This window comes from Toxorhynchites rutilus, unplaced genomic scaffold (assembly GCF_029784135.1).
Source record: "Toxorhynchites rutilus septentrionalis strain SRP unplaced genomic scaffold, ASM2978413v1 HiC_scaffold_20, whole genome shotgun sequence".
In the NCBI taxonomy this organism is placed as follows: Eukaryota; Metazoa; Arthropoda; class Insecta; order Diptera; family Culicidae; genus Toxorhynchites; species Toxorhynchites rutilus.
Genome location: NW_026599762.1, coordinates 110,412 through 137,732, shown reverse-complemented (window position 1 = coordinate 137,732; position 27,321 = coordinate 110,412). Strand labels below are relative to the sequence as shown.

At 37.8% G+C, this 27,321-nt stretch overlaps 7 protein-coding genes across 7 annotated transcripts; 2 read left to right on the top strand and 5 right to left on the bottom strand.

Moving 5' to 3' along the window:
• Positions 1–554: 554 nt before the first annotated feature.
• Positions 555–1,830, bottom strand: LOC129781781 (histone H2A). Its single transcript, XM_055789361.1, has one exon. It carries the CDS (start codon positions 1,765–1,767, stop codon positions 1,393–1,395), a length of 375 nt encoding a protein of 124 aa, XP_055645336.1. The 5' UTR covers positions 1,768–1,830; the 3' UTR covers positions 555–1,392.
• A 195-nt stretch (positions 1,831–2,025) lies between these two features.
• LOC129781738 (histone H2B-like) lies at positions 2,026–2,400 on the top strand. The gene has a single exon (XM_055789318.1). The coding sequence runs from the start codon at positions 2,026–2,028 to the stop codon at positions 2,398–2,400; it is 375 nt and encodes a 124-aa protein (XP_055645293.1).
• A 1,390-nt stretch (positions 2,401–3,790) lies between these two features.
• LOC129781761 (histone H3) lies at positions 3,791–4,302 on the bottom strand. The gene has a single exon (XM_055789341.1). The coding sequence runs from the start codon at positions 4,286–4,288 to the stop codon at positions 3,878–3,880; it is 411 nt and encodes a 136-aa protein (XP_055645316.1). The 5' UTR covers positions 4,289–4,302; the 3' UTR covers positions 3,791–3,877.
• A 700-nt stretch (positions 4,303–5,002) lies between these two features.
• On the bottom strand, positions 5,003–6,332 carry LOC129781747 (histone H1-like). The gene has a single exon (XM_055789326.1). The coding sequence runs from the start codon at positions 6,306–6,308 to the stop codon at positions 5,628–5,630; it is 681 nt and encodes a 226-aa protein (XP_055645301.1). The 5' UTR covers positions 6,309–6,332; the 3' UTR covers positions 5,003–5,627.
• Positions 6,333–8,865: 2,533 nt separating this feature from the next.
• Positions 8,866–10,418, top strand: LOC129781751 (histone H1B-like). The gene has a single exon (XM_055789331.1). It carries the CDS (start codon positions 8,891–8,893, stop codon positions 9,569–9,571), a length of 681 nt encoding a protein of 226 aa, XP_055645306.1. The 5' UTR covers positions 8,866–8,890; the 3' UTR covers positions 9,572–10,418.
• Positions 10,419–10,889: 471 nt separating this feature from the next.
• On the bottom strand, positions 10,890–11,240 carry LOC129781779 (histone H4). The gene has a single exon (XM_055789358.1). It carries the CDS (start codon positions 11,210–11,212, stop codon positions 10,901–10,903), a length of 312 nt encoding a protein of 103 aa, XP_055645333.1. The 5' UTR covers positions 11,213–11,240; the 3' UTR covers positions 10,890–10,900.
• Positions 11,241–23,385: 12,145 nt separating this feature from the next.
• LOC129781760 (histone H3) lies at positions 23,386–23,902 on the bottom strand. Its single transcript, XM_055789340.1, has one exon. The coding sequence runs from the start codon at positions 23,881–23,883 to the stop codon at positions 23,473–23,475; it is 411 nt and encodes a 136-aa protein (XP_055645315.1). The 5' UTR covers positions 23,884–23,902; the 3' UTR covers positions 23,386–23,472.
• Positions 23,903–27,321: the final 3,419 nt, after the last annotated feature.

Here is a 27,321-nt window from a genome sequence, read left to right as displayed (position 1 = left end):
TTCTGGATATTCACATAAAATTCAAATAATGGTTTTTCGTTGCTTTCAATCCATTGTTGGGCCTATTGCGTATACGTGTTATCATGATAACCATTATCGAAATGTTTGTGAAAATAGAAAAATGTGTTTTTTTTTCTCTGTTTGAACTTTGATGGAACCTAGGCTGAGTCTCAACAGAAAATATGAAAAATTGCGCGAGCTGAATTATGACATATGAGAGGCTTAGAATGCAAGGGGTGTAAGTGACTTGATCGATTTCTCTTCATCAACTTTTTCTTTAGTTAATAACTCAATTGCAAAAACGTTCCAATTTAAGTTTGCTATAGAATCTGATATGTGAGGTTCTGACCTATCTTCCACATTGTCAAATACAGCTGGGAATGTATTTGCAGCTAAGCTATGACCAAAAAAGAGAGAGAGTAGAAGTAGAGAAATCGATCAAATCACTTACACCCCTTTCATTCTAAGCCCCTCATATTGCATTGTCGGGTGAAAAACATAATTATGTCTTATCGAATCCAACGATATCAATGCCAGGACATCAATAGCTATGAAGCTACTTATGTGTGTTGGGTTACAGCTAACATTTAATGATACTGGTATTGATACCGCTGAACGAAAGAGTGGAGAGAGGAGATCACTTGAAACATGGCGACACTCTATTGTCCCCAGAGTTTCGACGAAGGGCAGGTTTAAAGGGTTTAACATGAAAAAACTGAAAGGACTAAGCTGGCTTCCGATTGAGAGGTACGAAAGAGTACACTCAAGCGTACCAGTTTGCGATGTCTCATCAAGAATTACTAATGATTTTATTTAGCCAACTACATTTATCTATGTATCCATTCCCCTTTCCTTTCTCTTTAAAAAAAGCAGCACTTCTGGATTTTGCTACCTTTTTACTTTTTTTTGTTGCTTCCTACTAAGAGGTCGTTTATGCCTAAATTACAAATGATATGTACATATGGACGGAAATGTTTTTTTTTCTGGCAGCTGGTATACCCTCTGTAAATTTGGTTCCTTTGGGCCAGCTCGACTACCTGCGTGAGATCATCATGTTTTACCCAACAAAATTTCGCTTGTGTAATTAATACTGTTTGCCAGTGTTGATTTCATGTCCCTATATTCGGTTTCATCTGGACACATTCCTCGCCGCGTTATGCCGTCTGAGCTTAGATTAAGATTTCAAATTAGTGTAACGATGTACTCATATCGTTTTTGAAACAAATGCTTTCCTAATCTTAATGTACACTGTAACTGAGGATTGGATTTGATCGAAACAAATGGCAAATCGTAGGCAAAAAAAATATTGTTACTCTTAGTTAAGAATGTTTTGTCGTCCTGAAAAGGACGGTTGGGTTCTCGGTTTTCATGTAATTCGAATTCGTTGTTTATTTAAGCTTTCTTCTCGGTCTTTTTGGGCAGTAGAACAGCTTGGATGTTGGGCAAAACTCCGCCTTGAGCAATAGTTACACCCGACAGCAGCTTATTCAATTCTTCGTCATTACGGATAGCCAACTGCAGATGACGTGGGATAATTCTGGTCTTCTTGTTGTCACGAGCGGCATTTCCTGCCAATTCCAACACTTCAGCGGCCAAATATTCCATCACTGCGGCCAGGTAAACGGGTGCTCCAGCTCCAACACGTTCGGCATAGTTTCCCTTCCTGAGCAGACGATGAATACGACCCACTGGGAACTGCAATCCAGCACGATTTGAACGGGACTTTGCCTTCCCCTTTACTTTTCCTCCTTTACCACGTCCAGACATTTTTTGTTATATAATTATGAAATTATTCACGAGCAGAGCGAAACTGTACTGATGAAAATTTTCGGAAAGCGAACCCTCTTTTATACCTACTCTACCATTATTAGTCTTCCATTCAGCCGGTGCTACGAATATAATGAAATGACAACATAAACGAAAGGGGACGGTCATACATTCTACCCTGACTGAGCACAAAACGTGATGTTTCCTTTGCTTTCGACATTAGTTCCTCTCGAACAGTAAAAGCGGTACAACATAGCAATGGCTCCTAAAACCAGTGGAAAGGCAGCGAAGAAGTCCGGAAAGGCCCAGAAAAGTATTACCAAGACCGACAAGAAAAAGAAGAAGGTCCGCAGGAAGGAAAGCTACGCTATCTACATTTACAAAGTGTTGAAACAAGTCCATCCTGACACGGGTATTTCATCCAAAGCCATGAGTATCATGAACAGCTTTGTGAATGATATTTTCGAACGCATCGCCGCTGAATCATCTCGCTTGGCGCATTACAACAAACGTTCAACGATAACTTCTCGTGAAATTCAAACCGCAGTTCGTTTACTGCTGCCAGGAGAATTGGCCAAACACGCTGTCTCCGAAGGAACCAAGGCCGTCACGAAGTATACCAGCTCCAAGTAAATCCCGAGTGATGTAGCATAAAATCAACGGCCCTTTTCAGGGCCACAAATCTGTTTGACAAGAGTTTGGGAAAAAAGTTCTCTAGTAGTTTGATTCGATTGATAATGATTCCCCTCTCGTATGAGTTTCATCACAAAAAGTATCCGAAATGACTCGACGTCATGATTTAAATTAATACAACTTATTGAGAAGTTTGTAAAGCACATTTCGAGACTTACATGATGATTTTATACAGAATTCATAGTGCAATAAGTGAATTCAACAATTGAGCATCCAATATTCAATTGCCAACTCTTGTGTTTTGTAGATTCTAATTCAAGACCCAACATGATCTGTCCCAAATGAAATTGCAGTAAAATTAAAAGAGTTAACAACTATCTACACCAAGATAAACGAATCGATGAGAAGTTTGGCAGGATTTATCAAAACATCAGTCAAAATAATTAAAATAAATGAAAGACCCCTCGAAACAAAATTTGAACTTTGTACTCAGAAAACATTACTCAATAATCCTAACTGGTTATTCAGAGAACGTAGAGTACAAGCAAACATTGTGCACAACTAAAATTAGTTCGTTAGCTTTGAAATAGTTCAGATTTGATCATATGTATGGAAACATGTTTTTCATCAAAAGTTATCTTCTAGAATAACATTGACCGCTAGGCTCAGAGCGTCATTCATATTCGGGAATATTTGTCTACATCGTGTCACAACGTATGTAATACTAATGTTAGAAAACTCATTATTTACCTTAATGTTGGTTTGTCCGATTTTGGGTGTTTTCACGCAACTAGCAAATAATGCAAATCGATTTTTCTTTTTGAAAATCACACATGTAATCAAGACGAGTTTGGGTTCGTTGGAAAGCCCCCAGTCTCTAATTGCTAATAATACCATAAGGCGTTCCAATTGTTCATTTTTTAAAATGTTTTTTCAAAGATTGTCCGGTTTAATCGGTTTTAGAAATCACCATTTTTGAATGAAGAAATTCGAATTTCAGAGTAGATGTTGTATTTTTTATTGCCAACATCAGGGCATCGAACAAACCATGATCAAAATTGAGGTCATCGAGATGCATCAATTACATAATTTAGATATATAAATCTGATATAAATGGTGTTTACAATATTTGTATGTGTCATAATCCAGAAAAGGTCTGAATACGTACCAAACTATCATCTGGCGATTGATTAAAAGTTAGCTCAAATGAGGGCGCGTTGACACCATTAGAAGGTGGACTTTGTAAACCTTCAAAACATACGAATCCGTCAAAATATTCTATAAAACTACTGTAAATCATGAAAAAGACAATTTTATTTATATGTTTGGAAACATTTGAATACCTGATTTGACACAGGTGCGCTAACTAGAGCATTCAAAGAAGTGGACAAACCAAAATCATTCACCTTACTCAAACTCTTTTCGCATAAGTTAGTGGCCCTGAAAAGGGCCGTTTGGTTGAGAATGAAGGTCAAATTTAGGCGCGTTCTCCACGAATACGACGAGCCAATTGAATGTCTTTCGGCATAATGGTGACTCGTTTGGCATGGATGGCACACAGATTGGTATCTTCGAATAATCCGACCAGATAAGCTTCACTTGCTTCCTGCAGAGCCATAACAGCCGAGCTCTGGAAGCGAAGATCGGTCTTAAAATCCTGAGCGATCTCACGAACCAAACGTTGGAATGGAAGCTTACGAATCAGTAATTCAGTCGACTTTTGATAACGACGAATTTCACGCAAAGCGACGGTTCCTGGTCGATAACGATGTGGCTTCTTGACTCCTCCGGTAGCTGGAGCACTTTTACGAGCAGCTTTAGTGGCCAACTGTTTGCGAGGAGCCTTTCCTCCGGTGGATTTACGCGCGGTCTGCTTGGTACGAGCCATTGCTTACGATTTCAGTAGAGTTAACGGTTTCAAAGTTGATGAATGAATGGGAAAGTTCAACGCATTCCCTCGCTTTTATAGGAAACAAAGAGGAAAAAGCAAAAAAGAGAAGAATGACAACATGAAGAAGAAGGAAATATTTTCATTCATGTATAAAAGAGGGTACCGTTAGAGGCAAAGAGCATCAGTTTCATTCATCGTTTGAACTCGAAAACAATCTAAAATAGTCCAGAAAAATGACTGGCCGTGGTAAAGGAGGAAAGGGACTGGGCAAAGGAGGAGCCAAGCGTCATCGTAAGGTTCTGCGTGATAACATCCAGGGAATCACAAAGCCCGCTATCCGTCGTTTGGCTCGTCGTGGGGGAGTGAAGCGTATTTCCGGTCTCATCTACGAAGAAACTCGTGGTGTGCTGAAAGTATTTCTGGAAAACGTTATCCGAGATGCTGTTACCTATACCGAACACGCCAAACGGAAGACGGTTACCGCAATGGACGTTGTGTACGCTTTGAAACGCCAAGGTCGTACTCTCTATGGTTTCGGAGGTTAAATGATATAATTTGGTGTACGGTTCAACAAAACGGCTCTTTTCAGGGCCACAATATTTCTCATGTAAAGAGTTCTTTTAAATGTTTTCAAAGCAGTTATTGTTCATTAGCAAGATAATTTTATTTATGATGTTATAAGACATGTAATTTAATTTATGGATAATAATTTCTTTATTTTTTTTTCTTTTTTGAATGTCTGTGTCTGTGGATTATGCGTTGAATGATGAATCATCGCAAGCGAAGCTTATGTACTTGTAATCATTGAACGATTATGATAATTTCAATTGAATTTGGTCCAAACTTAACACATTTCAAGACAAATCGTCATTTGACAGAGACTTGGGCCAATGTATTCTAGTAAATCGTTTATCAAGAATTATACATTACGGTATCACTCTTTTCGTTGGAAAAAGTGGAAGACTTGTGGCCGAGACACGACCCTCATAGTTTACGTAGGATTACGTTATAATATTTGTTGCACGTTCATTCTGAATATCTTTGAGAGTTTAAATTGCAAATTGTGCAAAAATCTCATTGTTCCGTTAAGAAATGACTAAACAATAAACGCTCAAAATTGGAAAATTTCCGTGACGTGACCGAAATTCATTTTTTTAATTGCACCCGTCAACATGAATGAAATAAAATAATAAATCTAATAAATGTTTATTGACTGTCATGAAGAAAATATATGAGTTATTAGAGGTGGAAAATTATTGTTACTCTTTCGATTCATTGTGTTTGGTAGTCCTGAGAAGGACTGTTTGTTTTTAAATGAATTTCCCGATGAGAAACTTTACTTCTTGGTAGCGGGTTTTTTCGGAGCGATTTTCTTAGCCGGAGTAGCTTTTTTCGGTTTGGGAGTTTTTGGTTTCTTCGTTGCTGTTTTCGATGGTCTGGTTGATTTCTGTTTGGGAGCGGCTGCTGTCTTCACTGTTCCAGCCTTTTTGGCATTCTTTGCGACGGCTGCTTTAGCCTTCTTCTCAAATGCTTTCTTTGCTGGTGCTGCCTTTAGTTTTTTGTCAGCAGCAGTTTTGGAAGTAGCTGCCTTTTTGGCGACTTTCTTCTCTCCAGTAGGCTTTTTCGCAGCCGTTGTTTTCTTAGGTTTCTTTTCGCCCTCTGGTTTCTTGTCCTTTGATTTAATTTTAAAAGATCCTGATGCTCCACTTCCTTTGGTTTGCACAAGATTACCTTTCTCGACACCACTCTTCAAAGATTTTTTAATGAAAGTTGAGAGCTTAGCAACGTCACACTTGTAATTGGCACCGATATACTTCTTGATCGCCTGAAGAGATGATCCATTACGTTCCTTCAAAGTCTTGATGGCGGCTAAAACCATTTCATTCACTGGTGGATGGGTGGCTGACTTTTTCGGTTTCTTACCCTCTCCTTTAGGAGCACGAGCCTTTTTCGGTGTCTTGGCTGGAGATGCAGCAACTGATGCTGCGGGAACGACTTCAGTAGCTGTTTCGGCCATTTTATTCACTGTGTTTCACTGCTATAGTTCGACGGGATGCTGATTTTTTTTTGTTGACGACTAATGATTGAAATCGACATCTGTGTTAGGGAAACTCAATGTGTTCGTTTGAGTTTTATGTTGGAAAAACATTTTGCGTTTTTGTAATTCATACTTTAAGAAATGTCAATTTTCTCTGTTTTGTTTTCATATTTTTACCAGATGCACTACTTATTATTCACTATGATATTCAATATACCATTTAAAGTTGTTCTAAATTTGAATTCCCCAACCGATGCGCTAAAAATTCTCCATAAAAGCAGATGATATGTATCAGAAGTATCAACACTATGTCGAAAATGTTCAAATTTCTCACATTGCAAAAAATAGACAGTTATTAAACTGCATTTTTATAAAATGGGAACATTTTCCCGATCTATTGATACCAGAATCGAGTGCTCACTTAATAACACAGCGAAGCATTTTCATCTTTACTTTGGAGTAATCGGAGCAGCTGAAGCAATTTTTGATTTCCATTTGTTGTCATATGATACATCAGGCACAGCTCAGGCAAGAGTATCAATCTTCTATCAATTTATCCGTTTGTGAAAATAATATAGAACATACAATCCCGAGATAAAATACGCCATATTTTCTCTCAATTTTCCATGATTTTATATAAACGATTCACGACCCAAGACATGTTTTACCATCGACAAACTGACCTTTTGGGTTATCGATTTTGAGTTACGAAATCCAACTGGTATATCAATTCAATATACGCATTCAAAAACTAATTATTATGATGTTTATAATATTTATGTCTGAACATTTACATGTACATGTAGTAATGGAGTGAATTTTATTATAATGTAGTGCGTTTGAATGTATGTTCTTAATTTCTTGAAATGACTGTTCAGTTAATTTTGTTTAAGTATTTCTTCTATTTTATTATTTTATCAATCACCAATAGTAATTCCTTTAACATGTACATTGATGGTGTAAATAATAAATACGCTGCTAGAGTGAGTCCTTTTTCCTTATTTGGGTGCTAGTTTTATATGCAAGATATTTTATTTTTAGGACATTGTATTCTAATGTGTCACTGATTTCAAGGTATGTTTGCTTATTTTCGTTATTTTGTAACATGTTTACATGTAGAACAGTAAGAAATTTTCTCATAGCAATCTGTATCCATGATCTTCTCCTTCTTCTTCTTGAATTATAGAGACTTTAAAGTTCATTCGTCTCTAGTCTTGAGAAGATCCCACAGAAAACTCTATTTCCAACTCCTTCCTGACCTGTCTTGAGAAAGACACTTTATTCGCGTTCGGCGCCCGTCAGCAAACCGTGTCTGCTTTCGAGATCACCCAACTAAACTCTGCTGTATCCATTATGTAATTTTCCAATAATTTATAGAGGAATTGGGTTTAGTTGATCATTCAAATGTTTTTTTTTATCGGTAGTGTATTTAATTCCATCACCATACTCAAAAAAAAAAGTCTACACAAAAATACCTTGTAGTCAGAGACAAAATGAAATCTCGATTTTGGCCGCAGATCACGAAAAGTAATATAAGATAGTCCGAAAAATAAAACCAATTCGTAAATGGAGAAAAATATTGAATTTATTATTTTATAAGAATTGATATTGATGATTATTAACTATGAAGAAGATAAATGATTTCAAAAAAAAAAAAAAAAATTAACGAAAAAAATCGCATATCGAAAAAGGCAGATCTCGTTTATGGTAACAGTATTTTCTATTCTACCACTGTTTACACCAAACTGTGAAATAACTAAAAATTCCCTACATAATGGGTTATTTAGATATAATTTTTGTATTGTGTTCACGTTTATCTTTGAAATAACTATATTGAATAAAACTACCATTTGATTGTCGTAACATATCACCGATAACACAAGTGATGACAGACTGTTTGTCTAACGAATCAACCCTTGGGTCGAAACATGAAGTATTTCAGAAAATGAAATATTGAGTGTTTTGTCTCGGATCAGTAAATATATTATTCCAACAAATGAATAAATTGAAATAAGATTGATAATCTTGTAAAAGGATAATATTTCTTATGATAACGAACGGAAATCAAAAATTGCTTTAGCTACTCCGATTGCCCCAAGTTTTGATAAGAATGCTTCGTAATGTTGGGAAAAAACATTCAATTCTGGTATCCATATATCGAAAAATTGTCCCTATTTCATTAGAATTATGTTTAATAACTGTTTATCTTTTGCAATGTAAGAAAATTGAACATTTTCGACAGAGTGTTGATACTTCTGATACATATCATTAGCATTTATCGTAAATTATTGAGTATCGGCTTGGACTTAAATGGTAGCTCAAACATCATAGTAAATATTAAATAAGGTATCTGATAAACATGTGAGGACTGTAACAAAGAAAAGTAACATTTTTTAAAACATAAATTACAAATACGCGAAATGTTTTCTCAACAGCAAATTTAAACGAACGCTTTGAGTTTCCCTAACACAGTTTTCGATTCCGAGCACAAACGGCGGCACCGAGCGCATCAATGAATTCAGCATTTCGTTGAAACATAGCAGTGAAACACAGTGAATAAAATGGCCGAAACAGCTACTGAAGTCGTTCCCGCAGCATCAGTTGGTGCATCTCCAGCCAAGACACCGAAAAAGGCTCGTGCTCCTAAAGGAGAGGATAAGAAACCAAAAAAGCCAGCCACCCATCCACCAGTGAACGAAATGGTTCTGGCCGCCATCAAGACCTTAAAGGAACGTAATGGATCTTCTCTTCAGGCCATCAAGAAGTATATCGGTGCCAATTACAAGTGTGATGTTGCTAAGCTCTCAACTTTCATAAAAAAATCTTTGAAGAGTGGTGTCGAGAAAGGTAATCTTGTGCAAACCAAAGGAAGTGGAGCATCGGGATCCTTCAAAATCAAACCTAAGGATAAGACACCTGCGGGCGAGAAGAAACCAAAGAAAGCTGCGACTGGGAAGAAACCTGCAGGGGAAAAGAAAGTCGCCAAAAAGGCAGCCACTTCTAAAACTGCTGCTGCCAAAAAGCCGAAGGAAGCACCAGCAAAAAAAGCGGTTCAGAAGAAGGCTAAAGCTGTCGTCGCCAAAACCGCCAAAAAGGCTGGAACCGTAAAGAAAGCAGCCGCTTCCAAACAGAAACCAACCAAAGCATCGAAGACAGCAGCGAAGAAGCCTAAAACTCCAAAACCGAAAAAGGCAGCACCAGCAAAGAAAGCTGCTCCGAAGAAAGCTGCTGCCAAAAAGTAAAGTGCACTGGTGCTTTTCATTTGAAACTTATTTAAAAACAAACAGTCCTTCTCAGGACTACCAAAACCAATGGAACGAAAGAGTAACAATAGTTTTCCACCTCTAAGAATTCGAATGTTTTCTTCATGACAGTTAATATACATTTTCACACATCATCATCTTGTATCCAACATTAAACAATTCTGAGAATGTTGGTATTTTAACGAAAAAGCTAATCGATGATACCGAATAGCATCATGAGAATTACGATTGTTTAAGGGAGGACCCCGGTCTAGAAAATCGAAAAAATCGAATTTTTGTTTCTTGCATTTTTGGGAAGTTTATGCCCTCAGAAATGTTGTCCTAAAAAAATTTATCGTATTTTGATATTTCATTGGAAAGTTACAGCCACAAAAGTATGAAGTCACCTTAAGGTATGTACGAATTTTAAAGCGCGTTTTTCTCGAAACCATGTTATTTCAACTGGTGGTGTCGATATCTCAGGATCTACTCGACCGATCTGGCTGAAATTGTTTATCAGCATGTAAAAATGAATTATCGGCGTTACATAGCCGTTTTTCGATATATCATTTTTTCGATTTTTGAAAAATCGCTATTTAGAGATTTTTCATGAAAAATGTCTAATTTTTAACGAAAATGGCCGCCGTTTTGGCAATTTTTCGAATTTTCAAAAAACCCCTATGTAACGCTTTAAGTATTGTCTTAAAGTTTCAAAATATTCATTAAAATTTGTTCTACGACACCTCGTTGCTTCAGAACCGATACCACCAACAAGGTACCGATTTTCAGACAACATCTACGCATCCAGCCGTCAACAGCGTCATAATCAGTATTCGTGCACTCAAAGAATGGAAAATACATCTTCAAATATATCTTAAACAATCATCAAAATACCCGAACACTTTACTTTATTCGTAACATCCGAAAAAAAAATCACGAAAATCCATTATTTTTAGGGGTCCCCTCTTAACAATCATTGGACCAAGTCTGCGTCAAACTGCGACGTGCAATGTACCAGGTATTGGTCTAACTTTATTACTATTACGATCCTTCTAATATGACATGTTCCCAACACTGGCTTACAGTGTACTCATAATTCACAGACATTCATTCAAGAAATATTAAACTTCTATGGGTAAAGAACATCAATTTGAATTCAGTTAAACGTCTAATTACATCGTTATTTACAAATAATATAACCGAACAAGCAACGAATCCTTATTAAAAAATAATGGATGATTTGAAAACATTTAAAGGAACTCTTCACTGGAGAAATATTGTGGCCCTGAAAAGGGCCGTTTTGTTGAACCGTACACCAAATTATATCATTTAACCTCCGAAACCATAGAGAGTACGACCTTGGCGTTTCAAAGCGTACACAACGTCCATTGCGGTAACCGTCTTCCGTTTGGCGTGTTCGGTATAGGTAACAGCATCTCGGATAACGTTTTCCAGAAATACTTTCAGCACACCACGAGTTTCTTCGTAGATGAGACCGGAAATACGCTTCACTCCCCCACGACGAGCCAAACGACGGATAGCGGGCTTTGTGATTCCCTGGATGTTATCACGCAGAACCTTACGATGACGCTTGGCTCCTCCTTTGCCCAGTCCCTTTCCTCCTTTACCACGGCCAGTCATTTTTCTGGACTATTTTATGTTGTTTCCGAGTTCAAACGATGACTGAAACTGATGCTGTTTCCCCTAAGGGTACCCACTTTTATACCCGAATGGAAATTATTTTTCCTCCTTTTCCTTCATTTTGTTATTCTTCCCCTTCTTTTGTCCTTTCCTTTTTGTGCATGCGTATGGTAGAATGACGACATACGTGAGGTATTAAAGCGAAGAAAAGCGTTGAATTATCCCATTCATTCAGCAACTTTGAAACCGTTAACTCTACTGAAATCGTAAGCAATGGCTCGTACCAAGCAGACCGCTCGTAAATCCACCGGAGGAAAGGCTCCTCGCAAACAGTTGGCCACTAAAGCTGCTCGTAAAAGTGCTCCAGCTACCGGAGGAGTCAAGAAGCCACATCGTTATCGACCAGGAACCGTCGCTTTGCGTGAGATTCGTCGTTATCAAAAGTCGACTGAATTACTGATCCGTAAGCTTCCATTCCAACGTTTGGTTCGTGAGATCGCTCAAGATTTTAAGACCGATCTTCGCTTCCAGAGCTCGGCTGTTATGGCTCTGCAGGAAGCAAGTGAAGCTTATCTGGTTGGATTATTCGAAGATACCAATCTGTGTGCCATCCATGCCAAACGAGTCACCATTATGCCGAAAGATATCCAATTAGCTCGTCGTATCCGTGGAGAACGCGCTTAAATCTGACTGATCTCTGACAAATCTCATTCTCAAACAAACGGCCCTTTTCAGGGCCACCAATTTATTCGAAAAGAGTTTGAAAAACTGTTTTCTATCTTCAACATTATATACGGCGGAGCCGCACGATATATTGAAACATGAATCTTATCAAATATAAATGAACTTCTGATCTTCTTTTATTGACGCTAAAAATTATAGCGAATCATATTTTACGACACCTTTTTTACGGTGTTCCTGACTTAGTTCTAAGTACCCTCAGATTATCCATATATAAAAATTGAATAACATTTTAAAAGTACAAAGCTCGAGGTTTCCCAGTTTCATGATTTTTTTATGTATATAGCTTTATTGTATAAACACCAAAATCAATCCTGTTAAACCTCTCTACGATTAGTTTCTCGACACTAAACTGCTAACTCTTCTAATTTTGGTGCAATTGCATTGAGAACAGATAATGATGCCGAGTCTTCAATTAGCATCTGCAACTGAATATGAGGATGTCAATCATTGAATTCACTATATGCATCATCATACATTCTGCACAATATCATCACTTCATTCCCAAACGTAACGTCAAACGAACTACATGAAATTGTTGTATCTACTCATTTCGGATACCTTTTGTGATATGACTTTTCTGAATCCTTCGAATTAATCACACGAGAGGCGACTCATTATGACAACGAAAATCTACAAATCAACAATTAGAAAACCTTTTCCTACACACTTATCAAACAAATTTGTGGCCCTGAAAAGGGCCGTTGTTTTTTTTGCTACATGACTCGGGAGTTACTTGGAGCTGGTATACTTCGTGACGGCTTTGGTTCCTTCGGAGACAGCGTGTTTGGCCAATTCTCCTGGCAGCAGTAAACGAACTGCGGTTTGAATTTCACGAGAAGTTATCGTTGAACGTTTGTTGTAATGCGCCAAGCGAGATGATTCAGCGGCGATGCGTTCGAAAATATCATTCACAAAGCTGTTCATGATACTCATGGCTTTGGATGAAATACCCGTGTCAGGATGGACTTGTTTCAACACTTTGTAAATGTAGATAGCGTAGCTTTCCTTCCTGCGGACCTTCTTCTTTTTCTTGTCGGTCTTGGTAATACTTTTCTGGGCCTTTCCAGACTTCTTCGCTGCCTTTCCACTGGTTTTAGGAGCCATTGCTATGTTGTATCGCTTTTACTGTTCGAGAGGAACTAATGTCGAAAGCAAAGGAAACATCATGTTTTATGCTCGGTCAGGGTGGAATGTATGACCGTCCCCTTTCGTTTATGTTGTCATTTCATTATATTCGTAGCTCTGTCTGAGAGTGAAACAAACATTGTTTCAGCAGGTATAAAAGAGGGTTCGTTATCCGGAAACTTTGATCAGTACAGTTTCGCTTCGCACGTGAATAATTTCATAATTATATAACAAAAAATGTCTGGACGTGGTAAAGGAGGAAAAGTTAAGGGAAAGGCGAAGTCCCGTTCAAATCGTGCTGGCTTACAGTTCCCAGTGGGTCGTATTCATCGTCTGCTCAGGAAGGGAAACTATGCCGAACGTGTTGGAGCTGGAGCACCCGTTTATCTGGCCGCAGTGATGGAATATTTGGCCGCTGAAGTATTGGAATTGGCAGGAAATGCCGCTCGTGACAACAAGAAGACCAGGATTATCCCACGTCATCTGCAGTTGGCTATCCGTAATGACGAAGAATTGAACAAACTACTGTCGGGTGTAACTATTGCTCAAGGCGGAGTCTTGCCCAATATCCAAGCTGTTCTGCTACCCAAGAAAACCGAGAAGAAGGCTTAAATCAACAACGACATGAAAGTGCACTAGAATCGAGAACCCAACCGTCCTTTTCAGGACGACAACAAATTTTTAATAAAGAGTTACAATGATTGATTTTCCACCCTCCACTAATCTAAAAATCAATCCACAGCAATCACTGAAGGAGAGCGTCTGTTTCCAAACAGATATAAGTTAATCGTTATACCGAATAGGAAATATTAAAGCAAACCTAAAAGTATGCTGTTTTTTACCGCCCATACAGTGTTCAACATAGAAACGAAAATAGGAAGATTTGCCAATGGAGATGAGTTATAAACCGACACGCATATCGAAAATCCAACATATTTTCTTACAATGGAAATATGCTTCGATGTCTTGAATTATAACAAAGTATCAACTCACAACAACTAATGCTTCAAACATTGCTTCGAAACAAAATCGAATTTCGACCTGAAAATCAACAAAGGCAAGCAATATCAATATACGGGAGAAAATTGCAAAGTTGAGCAAAACATAATTATCCCAGGTAGCAGTGGAGATTGGCTGAAAGAACCGCCACCGTAAAGTATACCAGCTGCCAGTGAATAACATTTCCAGTAGGGCCATTCCATTCTCATTCAACGAAACATCATCACTGTTAGAAATCCACACTAAAAACGGTAAATTCCGATCCTAAAACCGAACCTAAAACAAGACTCGATAATTATCTTTCCTTTATTCCACATTCATATAAGCAGCATATTGACGGATTGCAGCGATGAATTGTTAGGCTGTTATGTACTTGAACTCATCTATGAAATTTTATTATTTAGGCAACCTGAATACCAAAGTTGAAATTTAGTACTTCTGTTTGAAATGCTCAATATAAATTAAAAGAGGCAGTGTAGCTAAAGAAAAAACACTCGACAAATATTAATACATGTTATATTTTTTACATTTTTCCGTGCTGGAACGAAAAATCGTTCCGCATGTATTGTAACTGAGCTACGATTGGACAATCTTTAGAAAAAGATCGATTTTCTAAACAGCGTAGGGATCAATTAACTGATTGAATCGGTATCAAAGAATCGATCTTAAATCGAAAAATCGAATGACTTTTTTCCAATTTATGTAGTTATTCTATAAGTGTCGTCTTTTCTTAAAATGCAAAAAATGTAGAGGCGACGAGTGGGTAGGAATTAAAATTCATCTGTTATATTTTTCATATTTTTTATTCTAGGCATAAAGCATGCTTAAATTTTCTTTTACAGTTTCACAGAATGTTCTTCTTCCGAGAACGAGAATCGTTTTACGATAGTATAGTTTTCATTTTTCGGTCTAAAACTATGATATAACTGAGTTTTTGCGGAAAATTGCTTCAAATGATTATAACGGGTTTTAAGTTTTCTTTCTATTGCTTTATAACTTGTCGTCTCTACATTTTTTGCATTTACCTGAGATACCTTTACCTGATACATGTTTTTCATTGTCCTTAATATCTACCGATTACTATACTTATTCCTATTTTCTACTCATTAAGCTACCTGCCCAAAAACATGTTAACTTTCAAAAATCATAACTCAAAAACTAAAAAAACTCCTCTCTGAATTTTGGATATGTTATGTAAAAAAAAACTCAGCTTTCAAGAGAAAATATAAAAAAATATAGCGCCATTGGTACCGAAACCATGTAAGCTATAAAAAATGAATACAATGAATAATAACGGTTAGCTTTGAAAAATCATAGCTTAAAAACAAAAAAAAACTCCTCTCTGGTTTCGAGATATGTTCTGTAAAAAATTCTTAGCTTTCACGAAAAAAAAATATATATAAATATAGCGCCATTGGTCCCGAGACCATGAAAACTATAAAACACAAATACAATTAATAATAACGAAGCCAAAAGTCAAATTTTATGCAACTCTGGTATTTTTTCAAAAAAGATCAGCTATAAGTAGATATGTCGATCATCTAAATCGGCTCAGTAGTTATGAATTTTTCAAGAAGTAAGTCTTTGAAATAAGTGGAAAAATTTGAATTTTCGGACCACCCTACAAATGGAAATAGTCACCCTTACAAAAAAAAAAAAAAAAAATACGGGTCTAATGGTTTGCGACAAAAAAACAAAATTTCCACTTTCCACGAAAATCTGAGAACCACTATATCGGTTTGGCATGAAATGGCTGTAAGGGAAGTGGGGGCATAGTGGTCACCCTAAGGAATATGTCCATTCCCAGCGTCCACATATCGATTCAATTCCCGTTTCTCGAAGAATATTATAGTTCAACTCATTGTTGTTCAAGATAGCAAACGGCTTTTACTATTAAAATTCAAAATAGTACACTTTTCATCAATAGAAAAAAGGTGAAAAATCGAACTTTTTTTTTGCTTGGAGGTAAAGTGGTTACCTGGTGGGGACAAAGTGGGCGCTCGCACATATCTAAATAAATGGGATAGATTTATGCGATTTTTTCGTTCAAATTTCACATTGAAATCAATCAAATCACAATTGAAATCACATTTGATATAGTAGGTACTTGTTTGAAATAAGCTTGGCCTATTCACCTAGAGTCTCAATTTAAATTTTCTCATGCATACAAAAACATAGTAAGAAACACATAACGTTCCGCATAACTAGGCTTGGTTTAGTTGGAGTGGCATATTTATCCAGGGTCAAACCCACAAAAGGATCCTTTATAAGAGCAGAATGCGGTGTGGTATATCAGCTTTAGTAAACAAAACATTGTATTGTACTTTGCCCCAAACATCAAAGTAAATTCTAATGCTAATTAATCGCAGAGATTAAACAAAATATGTGTTCACCTCTCCTAGAATATGTGAACAGGCGTCCAAACTGATGATTTGTCCAATATATCAGATTGAATAAACTAAATTTCACGAGAAATTCCTTAGATACCATGCGCACAAAACTACGGCCTAATGGCTATCGAGAGAGCAATTTCTGTTTTTATTTATATTGTAACATGCGACAGCTCTACTGAAGTACAGGGTGGCTCAAAAGTAATTAATTTCTCCAAACTTAAGGTGACTATCAATACGGCATCTATAGTCAATAGTTATACTACCAAACAAGCAGGTGACCACTTTGCCCCCTATGACCAATTTGCACCCACTACCACTATATGTATAGAATATGCTCACTTACCTTTAAACATGGTGCTGGAGCTCTTTGATTAGCTTCAAAACCACCCTCCGTTCTTCGCGCTGCTTCCTTCACTGACAAAATGGAAGCCTTTTCCTTTCATGCTCTGTGTTGTCATAGCACTCTTATTTCATCAAACACGGGAAAATTACATGGATTTTATTATATTACGTAATATTATCACTGCGATATATACGACTTGGCAGTATATTTCTGTTACTAACTGTCAGTAGCCTTTTTAAGCGCTTGTGTTTGCTGAGACTGAGACTGACCGGAAAACTGAACTGGATGACGCGGGAAATAACCACGTTATCAAAAATCCGCGACACTACCGGCAACTTCAGAAATGCACTTGTGCAATTACACAATATTTTTCATAATTTTGTTCCCAGGCCATCGAACTCGCACAACACTAACACAGCAGCATGTAATCAACTTTTTATTCAACTTGACAGCAACCCCAGTTATCCGGAATTGACCAAACTAGACGGTGGCCTCCTACACCGTACAACACTACCATTTAAACTATATCAGCCGCATCCACGAGAAACGCTATCCAAATTATTACAAATTGGTTGGTTCTTAGTTAAATTCAGCCAGCGCAAAATAATGCTCTTATTGCGAGCGGGACGGTATAAGCGACCGTTCTTGGTGGTGGTGTAACAACTTCTCTTCATCTGAAGTATTCGTGGATCTCTCTCGATTGATTTTGTGTTGGTGATCTCCGCGTTTGCTACTAATACTCTATAGCAAAAAACTTCGGTTTTGTTTTCTTTAGCTAGCCTCTCTCGCAATCTGGTTCGGATGTTGCGTGAGAGAGCGTAATTGGATCAATGGACACGAAGAGCAATCGAGGAGGAACCCTTCTGTCGAAATTATAGTAGAAGTCATTGACCAGAAACCGACGATGCGTAATTCGCAGAAAAGAAAATCACAGCGCGCCGTATCAATTCAATGTATCGTGCGTAAAATGCTTCTCACTATTGCTGAACGGATGGAAAGGGCCGGAATGCTTCTGGTTATACCTTAGAATGTGTTCGAAACGCCTTTAAATTAAATGAAGGTCTTCACATCTGGCATCTCTGATACAGAGCTTTACCCGAACGGGTGAGTTATAAGTAGCCGGATAAAATGAAAACATGTTTGGTAATAGTTTTTTTTGAAACTTTTTGCGTATTTTGGAATCGTCATGGCGTGATCCACTGGGAGTAGTTGCGTACACGCGAGACAGCAGCTTGTCAAATTAATTTTTTGCTCATTAGTGCAGGAGTAGAGTAAAGTTTTTCCAAGATGCTTTCTCAAGGCTAGAGACGAAAGAACTGAAAAGTTTGAAATCTCTATAATCAAAAACCAAACCATTTTTTGCTAGGGATAAAGATCAGCTCAAGGCTAGGTGGAGGTACGGTGTAGCAAATTATGGGTAATACGTGCCGTGGGAGCAGGTGCAGGATGACAGGAATAGGACAATAGATCTTCGTATTGTAAAATAAATTGAACGTAGAAATCGTATTGTAAGAATAAAATTGTGATTGCTAACAGATCAACAAATGAATTTCTAGATCAGCAGAAAACAAAATGTAGACATTCGGCAACATTATTTCCTACATTGACGTCGATCAATTCATTCAAAAATTTACACGATATACTGATTTCGGTTCATACGGCGCACTACAATTTCACAGTGTCGGCTACTGGGTCAATGACTTCCACCCCAATTTCGGCAGAATTGTGACTCCTAGGTACTTCTTCGTGTTTATTGAAACAATTATAGCATCGTTTTAGATTGGGGCAATGTATTCGAAGATGACTGTACTCGTAGCATCTCGTAGTAGGATAATACGGTCGAGTTTACATGCGAAACACCTCAACTTTGTATGTGTTTTTTTTTTATTAGAGGCGAATGAACAGTCCAAAGTCTCTTTAACCCTCCTATACTCGCGTGCAAAATCATAACACGTTGCCATTGTGTATTTTTCAGGCTTTATTGGCATTTATTTGAAGAAGAGAGTATGATTGAATGAAAAAACTCCTAAAAATATGTTATCTTCGTTCTAATTCAATTAATAAAATTCAAATTTTATTAATTAAAAGTAAGCAACTGAATATAATTCATGGAAGTATAAAGAGCTAAAAAATAACATAAAAACGTATTAATCGATTGTGGTTTCACTGGAGTAAGAATCGGAACATAGTATAACTGCATGCTCGAAGTAAACATATTTTTTTCGGTGAGAAGAATGAGAAGGAGAAGAATGTATAACGTATTCTAGATAATTACCAGATGATAAAGGTGCTGGAATATAGAGTTTGCATATTTCTAATATTTATTGTCTCTTAATTCTTGGTAAACTAAGAATTAATGCCTTTTTCTAGATGGGGCATATATATACAATCTTTTATAAAAGGATTTCTAAAAACTTCCTTTTCTTTTTCTTGTTTTCTTGTAGATATTGTCCATTTTTATAAAAAAATATCCCCGAAACTGTAACTGTTAAAAGTTACCATAAGCCACCGATTAGTTTATAGTTTACCGTTTACAATTCTTCCACAAGTGAAATTCTTTCACAAGTGTGTATATGTATGACCATTATATTTAGCGAATAACTATACGAAAGTCAAACATTCATGCCAGAGTTGTTCACACGCATAGAAACCATGCAATATTCACGTGAACTAAGCGATCACAATATCTATTAGGATCGTTACTTCAACCTAATCTAATTTTGAAGTGATAGAGACACAGGGCACTTTATATCCACTTTCAATTAATTTGCAATCTCAATTCTGGATATTCACATAAAATTCAAATAATGGTTTTTCGTTGCTTTCAATCCATTGTTGGGCCTATTGCGTATACGTGTTATCATGATAACCATTATCGAAATGTTTGTGAAAATAGAAAAATGTGTTTTTTTTTCTCTGTTTGAACTTTGATGGAACCTAGGCTGAGTCTCAACAGAAAATATGAAAAATTGCGCGAGCTGAATTATGACATATGAGAGGCTTAGAATGCAAGGGGTGTAAGTGACTTGATCGATTTCTCTTCATCAACTTTTTCTTTAGTTAATAACTCAATTGCAAAAACGTTCCAATTTAAGTTTGCTATAGAATCTGATATGTGAGGTTCTGACCTATCTTCCACATTGTCAAATACAGCTGGGAATGTATTTGCAGCTAAGCTATGACCAAAAAAGAGAGAGAGTAGAAGTAGAGAAATCGATCAAATCACTTACACGCCTTTCATTCTAAGCCCCTCATATTGCATTGTCGGGTGAAAAACATATTTATGTCTTATCGAATCCAACGATATCAATGCCAGGACATCAATAGCTATGAAGCTACTTATGTGTGTTGGGTTACAGCTAACATTTAATGATACTGGTATTGATACCGCTGAACGAAAGAGTGGAGAGAGGAGATCACTTGAAACATGGCGACACTCTATTGTCCCCAGAGTTTCGACGAAGGGCAGGTTTAAAGGGTTTAACATGAAAAAACTGAAAGGACTAAGCTGGCTTCCGATTGAGAGGTACGAAAGAGTACACTCAAGCGTACCAGTTTGCGATGTCTCATCAAGAATTACTAATGATTTTATTTAGCCAACTACATTTATCTATGTATCCATTCCCCTTTCCTTTCTCTTTAAAAAAAGCAGCACTTCTGGATTTTGCTACCTTTTTACTTTTTTTTGTTGCTTCCTACTAAGAGGTCGTTTATGCCTAAATTACAAATGATATGTACATATGGACGGAAATGTTTTTTTTTCTGGCAGCTGGTATACCCTCTGTAAATTTGGTTCCTTTGGGCCAGCTCGACTACCTGCGTGAGATCATCATGTTTTACCCAACAAAATTTCGCTTGTGTAATTAATACTGTTTGCCAGTGTTGATTTCATGTCCCTATATTCGGTTTCATCTGGACACATTCCTCGCCGCGTTATGCCGTCTGAGCTTAGATTAAGATTTCAAATTAGTGTAACGATGTACTCATATCGTTTTTGAAACAAATGCTTTCCTAATCTTAATGTACACTGTAACTGAGGATTGGATTTGATCGAAACAAATGGCAAATCGTAGGCAAAAAAAATATTGTTACTCTTAGTTAAGAATGTTTTGTCGTCCTGAAAAGGACGGTTGGGTTCTCGGTTTTCATGTAATTCGAATTCGTTGTTTATTTAAGCTTTCTTCTCGGTCTTTTTGGGCAGTAGAACAGCTTGGATGTTGGGCAAAACTCCGCCTTGAGCAATAGTTACACCCGACAGCAGCTTATTCAATTCTTCGTCATTACGGATAGCCAACTGCAGATGACGTGGGATAATTCTGGTCTTCTTGTTGTCACGAGCGGCATTTCCTGCCAATTCCAACACTTCAGCGGCCAAATATTCCATCACTGCGGCCAGGTAAACGGGTGCTCCAGCTCCAACACGTTCGGCATAGTTTCCCTTCCTGAGCAGACGATGAATACGACCCACTGGGAACTGCAATCCAGCACGATTTGAACGGGACTTTGCCTTCCCCTTTACTTTTCCTCCTTTACCACGTCCAGACATTTTTTGTTATATAATTATGAAATTATTCACGAGCAGAGCGAAACTGTACTGATGAAAATTTTCGGAAAGCGAACCCTCTTTTATACCTACTCTACCATTATTAGTCTTCCATTCAGCCGGTGCTACGAATATAATGAAATGACAACATAAACGAAAGGGGACGGTCATACATTCTACCCTGACTGAGCACAAAACGTGATGTTTCCTTTGCTTTCGACATTAGTTCCTCTCGAACAGTAAAAGCGGTACAACATAGCAATGGCTCCTAAAACCAGTGGAAAGGCAGCGAAGAAGTCCGGAAAGGCCCAGAAAAGTATTACCAAGACCGACAAGAAAAAGAAGAAGGTCCGCAGGAAGGAAAGCTACGCTATCTACATTTACAAAGTGTTGAAACAAGTCCATCCTGACACGGGTATTTCATCCAAAGCCATGAGTATCATGAACAGCTTTGTGAATGATATTTTCGAACGCATCGCCGCTGAATCATCTCGCTTGGCGCATTACAACAAACGTTCAACGATAACTTCTCGTGAAATTCAAACCGCAGTTCGTTTACTGCTGCCAGGAGAATTGGCCAAACACGCTGTCTCCGAAGGAACCAAGGCCGTCACGAAGTATACCAGCTCCAAGTAAATCCCGAGTGATGTAGCATAAAATCAACGGCCCTTTTCAGGGCCACAAATCTGTTTGACAAGAGTTTGGGAAAAAAGTTCTCTAGTAGTTTGATTCGATTGATAATGATTCCCCTCTCGTATGAGTTTCATCACAAAAAGTATCCGAAATGACTCGACGTCATGATTTAAATTAATACAACTTATTGAGAAGTTTGTAAAGCACATTTCGAGACTTACATGATGATTTTATACAGAATTCATAGTGCAATAAGTGAATTCAACAATTGAGCATCCAATATTCAATTGCCAACTCTTGTGTTTTGTAGATTCTAATTCAAGACCCAACATGATCTGTCCCAAATGAAATTGCAGTAAAATTAAAAGAGTTAACAACTATCTACACCAAGATAAACGAATCGATGAGAAGTTTGGCAGGATTTATCAAAACATCAGTCAAAATAATAAAAATAAATGAAAGACCCCTCGAAACAAAATTTGAACTTTGTACTCAGAAAACATTACTCAATAATCCTAACTGGTTATTCAGAGAACGTAGAGTACAAGCAAACATTGTGCACAACTAAAATTAGTTCGTTAGCTTTGAAATAGTTCAGATTTGATCATATGTATGGAAACATGTTTTTCATCAAAAGTTATCTTCTAGAATAACATTGACCGCTAGGCTCAGAGCGTCATTCATATTCGGGAATATTTGTCTACATCGTGTCACAACGTATGTAATACTAATGTTAGAAAACTCATTATTTACCTTAATGTTGGTTTGTCCGATTTTGGGTGTTTTCACGCAACTAGCAAATAATGCAAATCGATTTTTCTTTTTGAAAATCACACATGTAATCAAGACGAGTTTGGGTTCGTTGGAAAGCCCCCAGTCTCTAATTGCTAATAATACCATAAGGCGTTCCAATTGTTCATTTTTTTAAATGTTTTTTCAAAGATTGTCCGGTTTAATCGGTTTTAGAAATCACCATTTTTGAATGAAGAAATTCGAATTTCAGAGTAGATGTTGTATTTTTTATTGCCAACATCAGGGCATCGAACAAACCATGATCAAAATTGAGGTCATCGAGATGCATCAATTACATAATTTAGATATATAAATCTGATATAAATGGTGTTTACAATATTTGTATGTGTCATAATCCAGAAAAGGTCTGAATACGTACCAAACTATCATCTGGCGATTGATTAAAAGTTAGCTCAAATGAGGGCGCGTTGACACCATTAGAAGGTGGACTTTGTAAACCTTCAAAACATACGAATCCGTCAAAATATTCTATAAAACTACTGTAAATCATGAAAAAGACAATTTTATTTATATGTTTGGAAACATTTGAATACCTGATTTGACACAGGTGCGCTAACTAGAGCATTCAAAGAAGTGGACAAACCAAAATCATTCACCTTACTCAAACTCTTTTCGCATAAGTTAGTGGCCCTGAAAAGGGCCGTTTGGTTGAGAATGAAGGTCAAATTTAGGCGCGTTCTCCACGAATACGACGAGCCAATTGAATGTCTTTCGGCATAATGGTGACTCGTTTGGCATGGATGGCACACAGATTGGTATCTTCGAATAATCCGACCAGATAAGCTTCACTTGCTTCCTGCAGAGCCATAACAGCCGAGCTCTGGAAGCGAAGATCGGTCTTAAAATCCTGAGCGATCTCACGAACCAAACGTTGGAATGGAAGCTTACGAATCAGTAATTCAGTCGACTTTTGATAACGACGAATTTCACGCAAAGCGACGGTTCCTGGTCGATAACGATGTGGCTTCTTGACTCCTCCGGTAGCTGGAGCACTTTTACGAGCAGCTTTAGTGGCCAACTGTTTGCGAGGAGCCTTTCCTCCGGTGGATTTACGCGCGGTCTGCTTGGTACGAGCCATTGCTTACGATTTCAGTAGAGTTAACGGTTTCAAAGTTGATGAATGAATGGGAAAGTTCAACGCATTCCCTCGCTTTTATAGGAAACAAAGAGGAAAAAGCAAAAAAGAGAAGAATGACAACATGAAGAAGAAGGAAATATTTTCATTCATGTATAAAAGAGGGTACCGTTAGAGGCAAAGAGCATCAGTTTCATTCATCGTTTGAACTCGAAAACAATCTAAAATAGTCCAGAAAAATGACTGGCCGTGGTAAAGGAGGAAAGGGACTGGGCAAAGGAGGAGCCAAGCGTCATCGTAAGGTTCTGCGTGATAACATCCAGGGAATCACAAAGCCCGCTATCCGTCGTTTGGCTCGTCGTGGGGGAGTGAAGCGTATTTCCGGTCTCATCTACGAAGAAACTCGTGGTGTGCTGAAAGTATTTCTGGAAAACGTTATCCGAGATGCTGTTACCTATACCGAACACGCCAAACGGAAGACGGTTACCGCAATGGACGTTGTGTACGCTTTGAAACGCCAAGGTCGTACTCTCTATGGTTTCGGAGGTTAAATGATATAATTTGGTGTACGGTTCAACAAAACGGCTCTTTTCAGGGCCACAATATTTCTCATGTAAAGAGTTCTTTTAAATGTTTTCAAAGCAGTTATTGTTCATTAGCAAGATAATTTTATTTATGATGTTATAAGACATGTAATTTAATTTATGGATAATAATTTCTTTATTTTTTTTTCTTTTTTGAATGTCTGTGTCTGTGGATTATGCGTTGAATGATGAATGGTAATGGTAATGGTAATGAATTAGAGAGACTTTAAACTCTGAGAGTTCATTCGTCTCTTGCCCTTGAGGGCGGGAAATTTAACTAAAGGAAAACTAAGAAAAACTATTGCAAAATTCGTTATTCTCGCTCGACTCAATCTTAGTAACCGCTATGGACGTATGTCGTATCGCCGCACCCTACACGGCTCTGGGGCCAAAAACACAACCAAACAATTGGAGCAGGGAAAAAGCCCCTTTTAGTGTGCTTGACGAGCTCGCTTCTAAAAAGGGCGTAAAAAACCTGCTCATCTTTTGCTGAAATTAGAAGAGAAAACAAACGTAGTTTTATTAGTATAGGTAGATATAGTAATTTGTCATTAGATCTGATCGAATGAACCTGTATCCTTTAGGAACTAGATGGTCCTTTTTTGCTCGACGGCGTCGTCCGATAGTGCTGTCCTTATGGTGTCTGCAACCGTGAGTCTTCGCCATCACTCCCACTGAGTGAAATGGAGGACAACTCCCGGCCTTTAGAGAAAATATAATATTAGACTAGGAACCGCCGCTCACCCTGCCATCTCAAAAATAAGGTGAGAGTCGGTTTCCGGTCCTACGATTATGAAAGTTATTTAAAGAATTAATCAGATTAAATATAATATGAATAAGTGAAAGCCTGAAGACCGCCCTCCGTCCCATCCCTCTTAAATAAGGCGGAAGGTGACTCCAGGTCTTTCGATTTATGAATTATTTTATGCAAAGTATGGTAAATAGTATCAAGAGATCGAGGGCTGGAGCCGCCGTCCATCCTACCTCCCTCAAAAATAAGGTGGACGGCAACTCCGGGCCGTTCGGTTTAACTAAAATAATATTGATTGATATAAAAATGCTGCAGATCAAAGGTTAAAATTATGTAATAGAAGTAATAATTTATTTGTTTTTATTATTACCCTTTGGAGGGCTGGAAACTTTCCTGGTGTGTGTGTTATTTGTGTTAGTGTTATTTTTATTTGGAGTGGAGTGGTTTAGAGTGTTAGCTTGTGATTGTTGATTGTTGTTATGTGGGTGTTTATTGTTGGTGTGTGTGTGTGTGTTGTTTCTTCCATTTATTTGATTTGTTTGTTCGTTCCTTGTCCGTTTTCGTTGGACTTCTTTGGTTTGCTTGTTTTCCTCATCAGAAGACTTATGTTCTTCAGAAGATATTCCTTTGTTCGAGATTTTCCTTTTATTTTTATTCCTAATTTCAATGTATTCCATTGGATTATCTGATTCCTCTTCGGTTTGCATATCCTGTCTATCCTCTTCAGATTCTATATTCTTTGGTACCTCCATTTCTTCTTCTTCTGATTCTTCGGAATCTTCTTCAGATTCATCTACCGAGCTTTCCGTTTCATTGCCTGAAGTAATGGATTGGCTATTATCCTGATTGGGTCTAGCGGAATTACATTGGCATTTGCATTGAGTGCAGCCATCTACTGTTGTTTGAATGGTATTAAGTCTGTCCTGCAGCACACTGGAATAGGTTATTCCATTGTTCTGGAGGTCATACTTTTTCCTAGCTTCGTTGTGAGATATTCCCTCATCTACTCTTATTCTGGTTATGTTGTTTTCTCTTACCCATATTGGGCACGTCCTGTTGGATGAGGTATGATCACCCTTACAGTTGACGCAAAATTCAGGGGATTTACAAATTTTGTTTCCGGAAATATTTATTTTGTGTTCTTTTCCACAGTTTTTGCAGAGTGGAGTATTTCGTCTGCACCGTTTTGTTGTGTGCCCAAAGCGGTAACACTTAAAACATTGCATGGGGTTTGGATAATAATTCCTTGTCCCTGCTCGAAGAAATCCAAAATTTATATATTCAGGAACAACAGTTCCACGAATGGTCAGAATTAATGTTGGTGTGGCTATAATCAAATCATTTTCTTTCCTGGTGATACGCTTTACCTCGATCACTTTTTGATCGGCTAGTTCTTTTAACAATTCGTCTTCCTTTAAATCTAGAACTTCACGACAGGTGACAACGCATTTGCGTTGATTTAGAGTCGGATGGTGAATAATTTCTATTGGGGTGTTATCAATTAGCTTGTTAATTGAAAGTAAATTTTCGATAACATCCTTTTCTCTTACTGAGAGTACATATTGAATTCGGTTTTTATCGTCTCGTTGTGGTCTTGCACTTTCTAAGGATCCTGCCTTGGCAACTGTCTTGCTTACAAGAAAGGGGTTCGAGGGGAGGGTATCTTCCCCTGTGGCCCGTAATAGAAAAATTTCAAGATCACCACTCAGTGGGTCAGCCCAAAATGGACTGGTCCGTTGGGTTGGTCTTCCACGGTAACGGTTTGTAGCCCGGCCTCCTGGAGGTCCGGAACTACTGGAAGCCATTTTTGTTGCCTAGCTACACCCAGGTGTAGCCGGCGAAAAAGTCGTAAAATATTCACTAACCAAAGTAGACCCTACGACGTGCGACGGGGGACGAAAACGGCGGAGGACAGTAACGGCGGGGGACAATGCCAACGCAGTCACATGAACAAACACCGAAATCACTTGGCGGAAAAACACTATTTTTTAAAAACACTTGGAAAAAATCACTTTTTAAATGTCAGTTAAATTAAAATCAATTTGGGATATGTAGTAAAAAAAAAAATTTTTAACCTATACCCTTTGGGCGTCCTATCTCTCACTA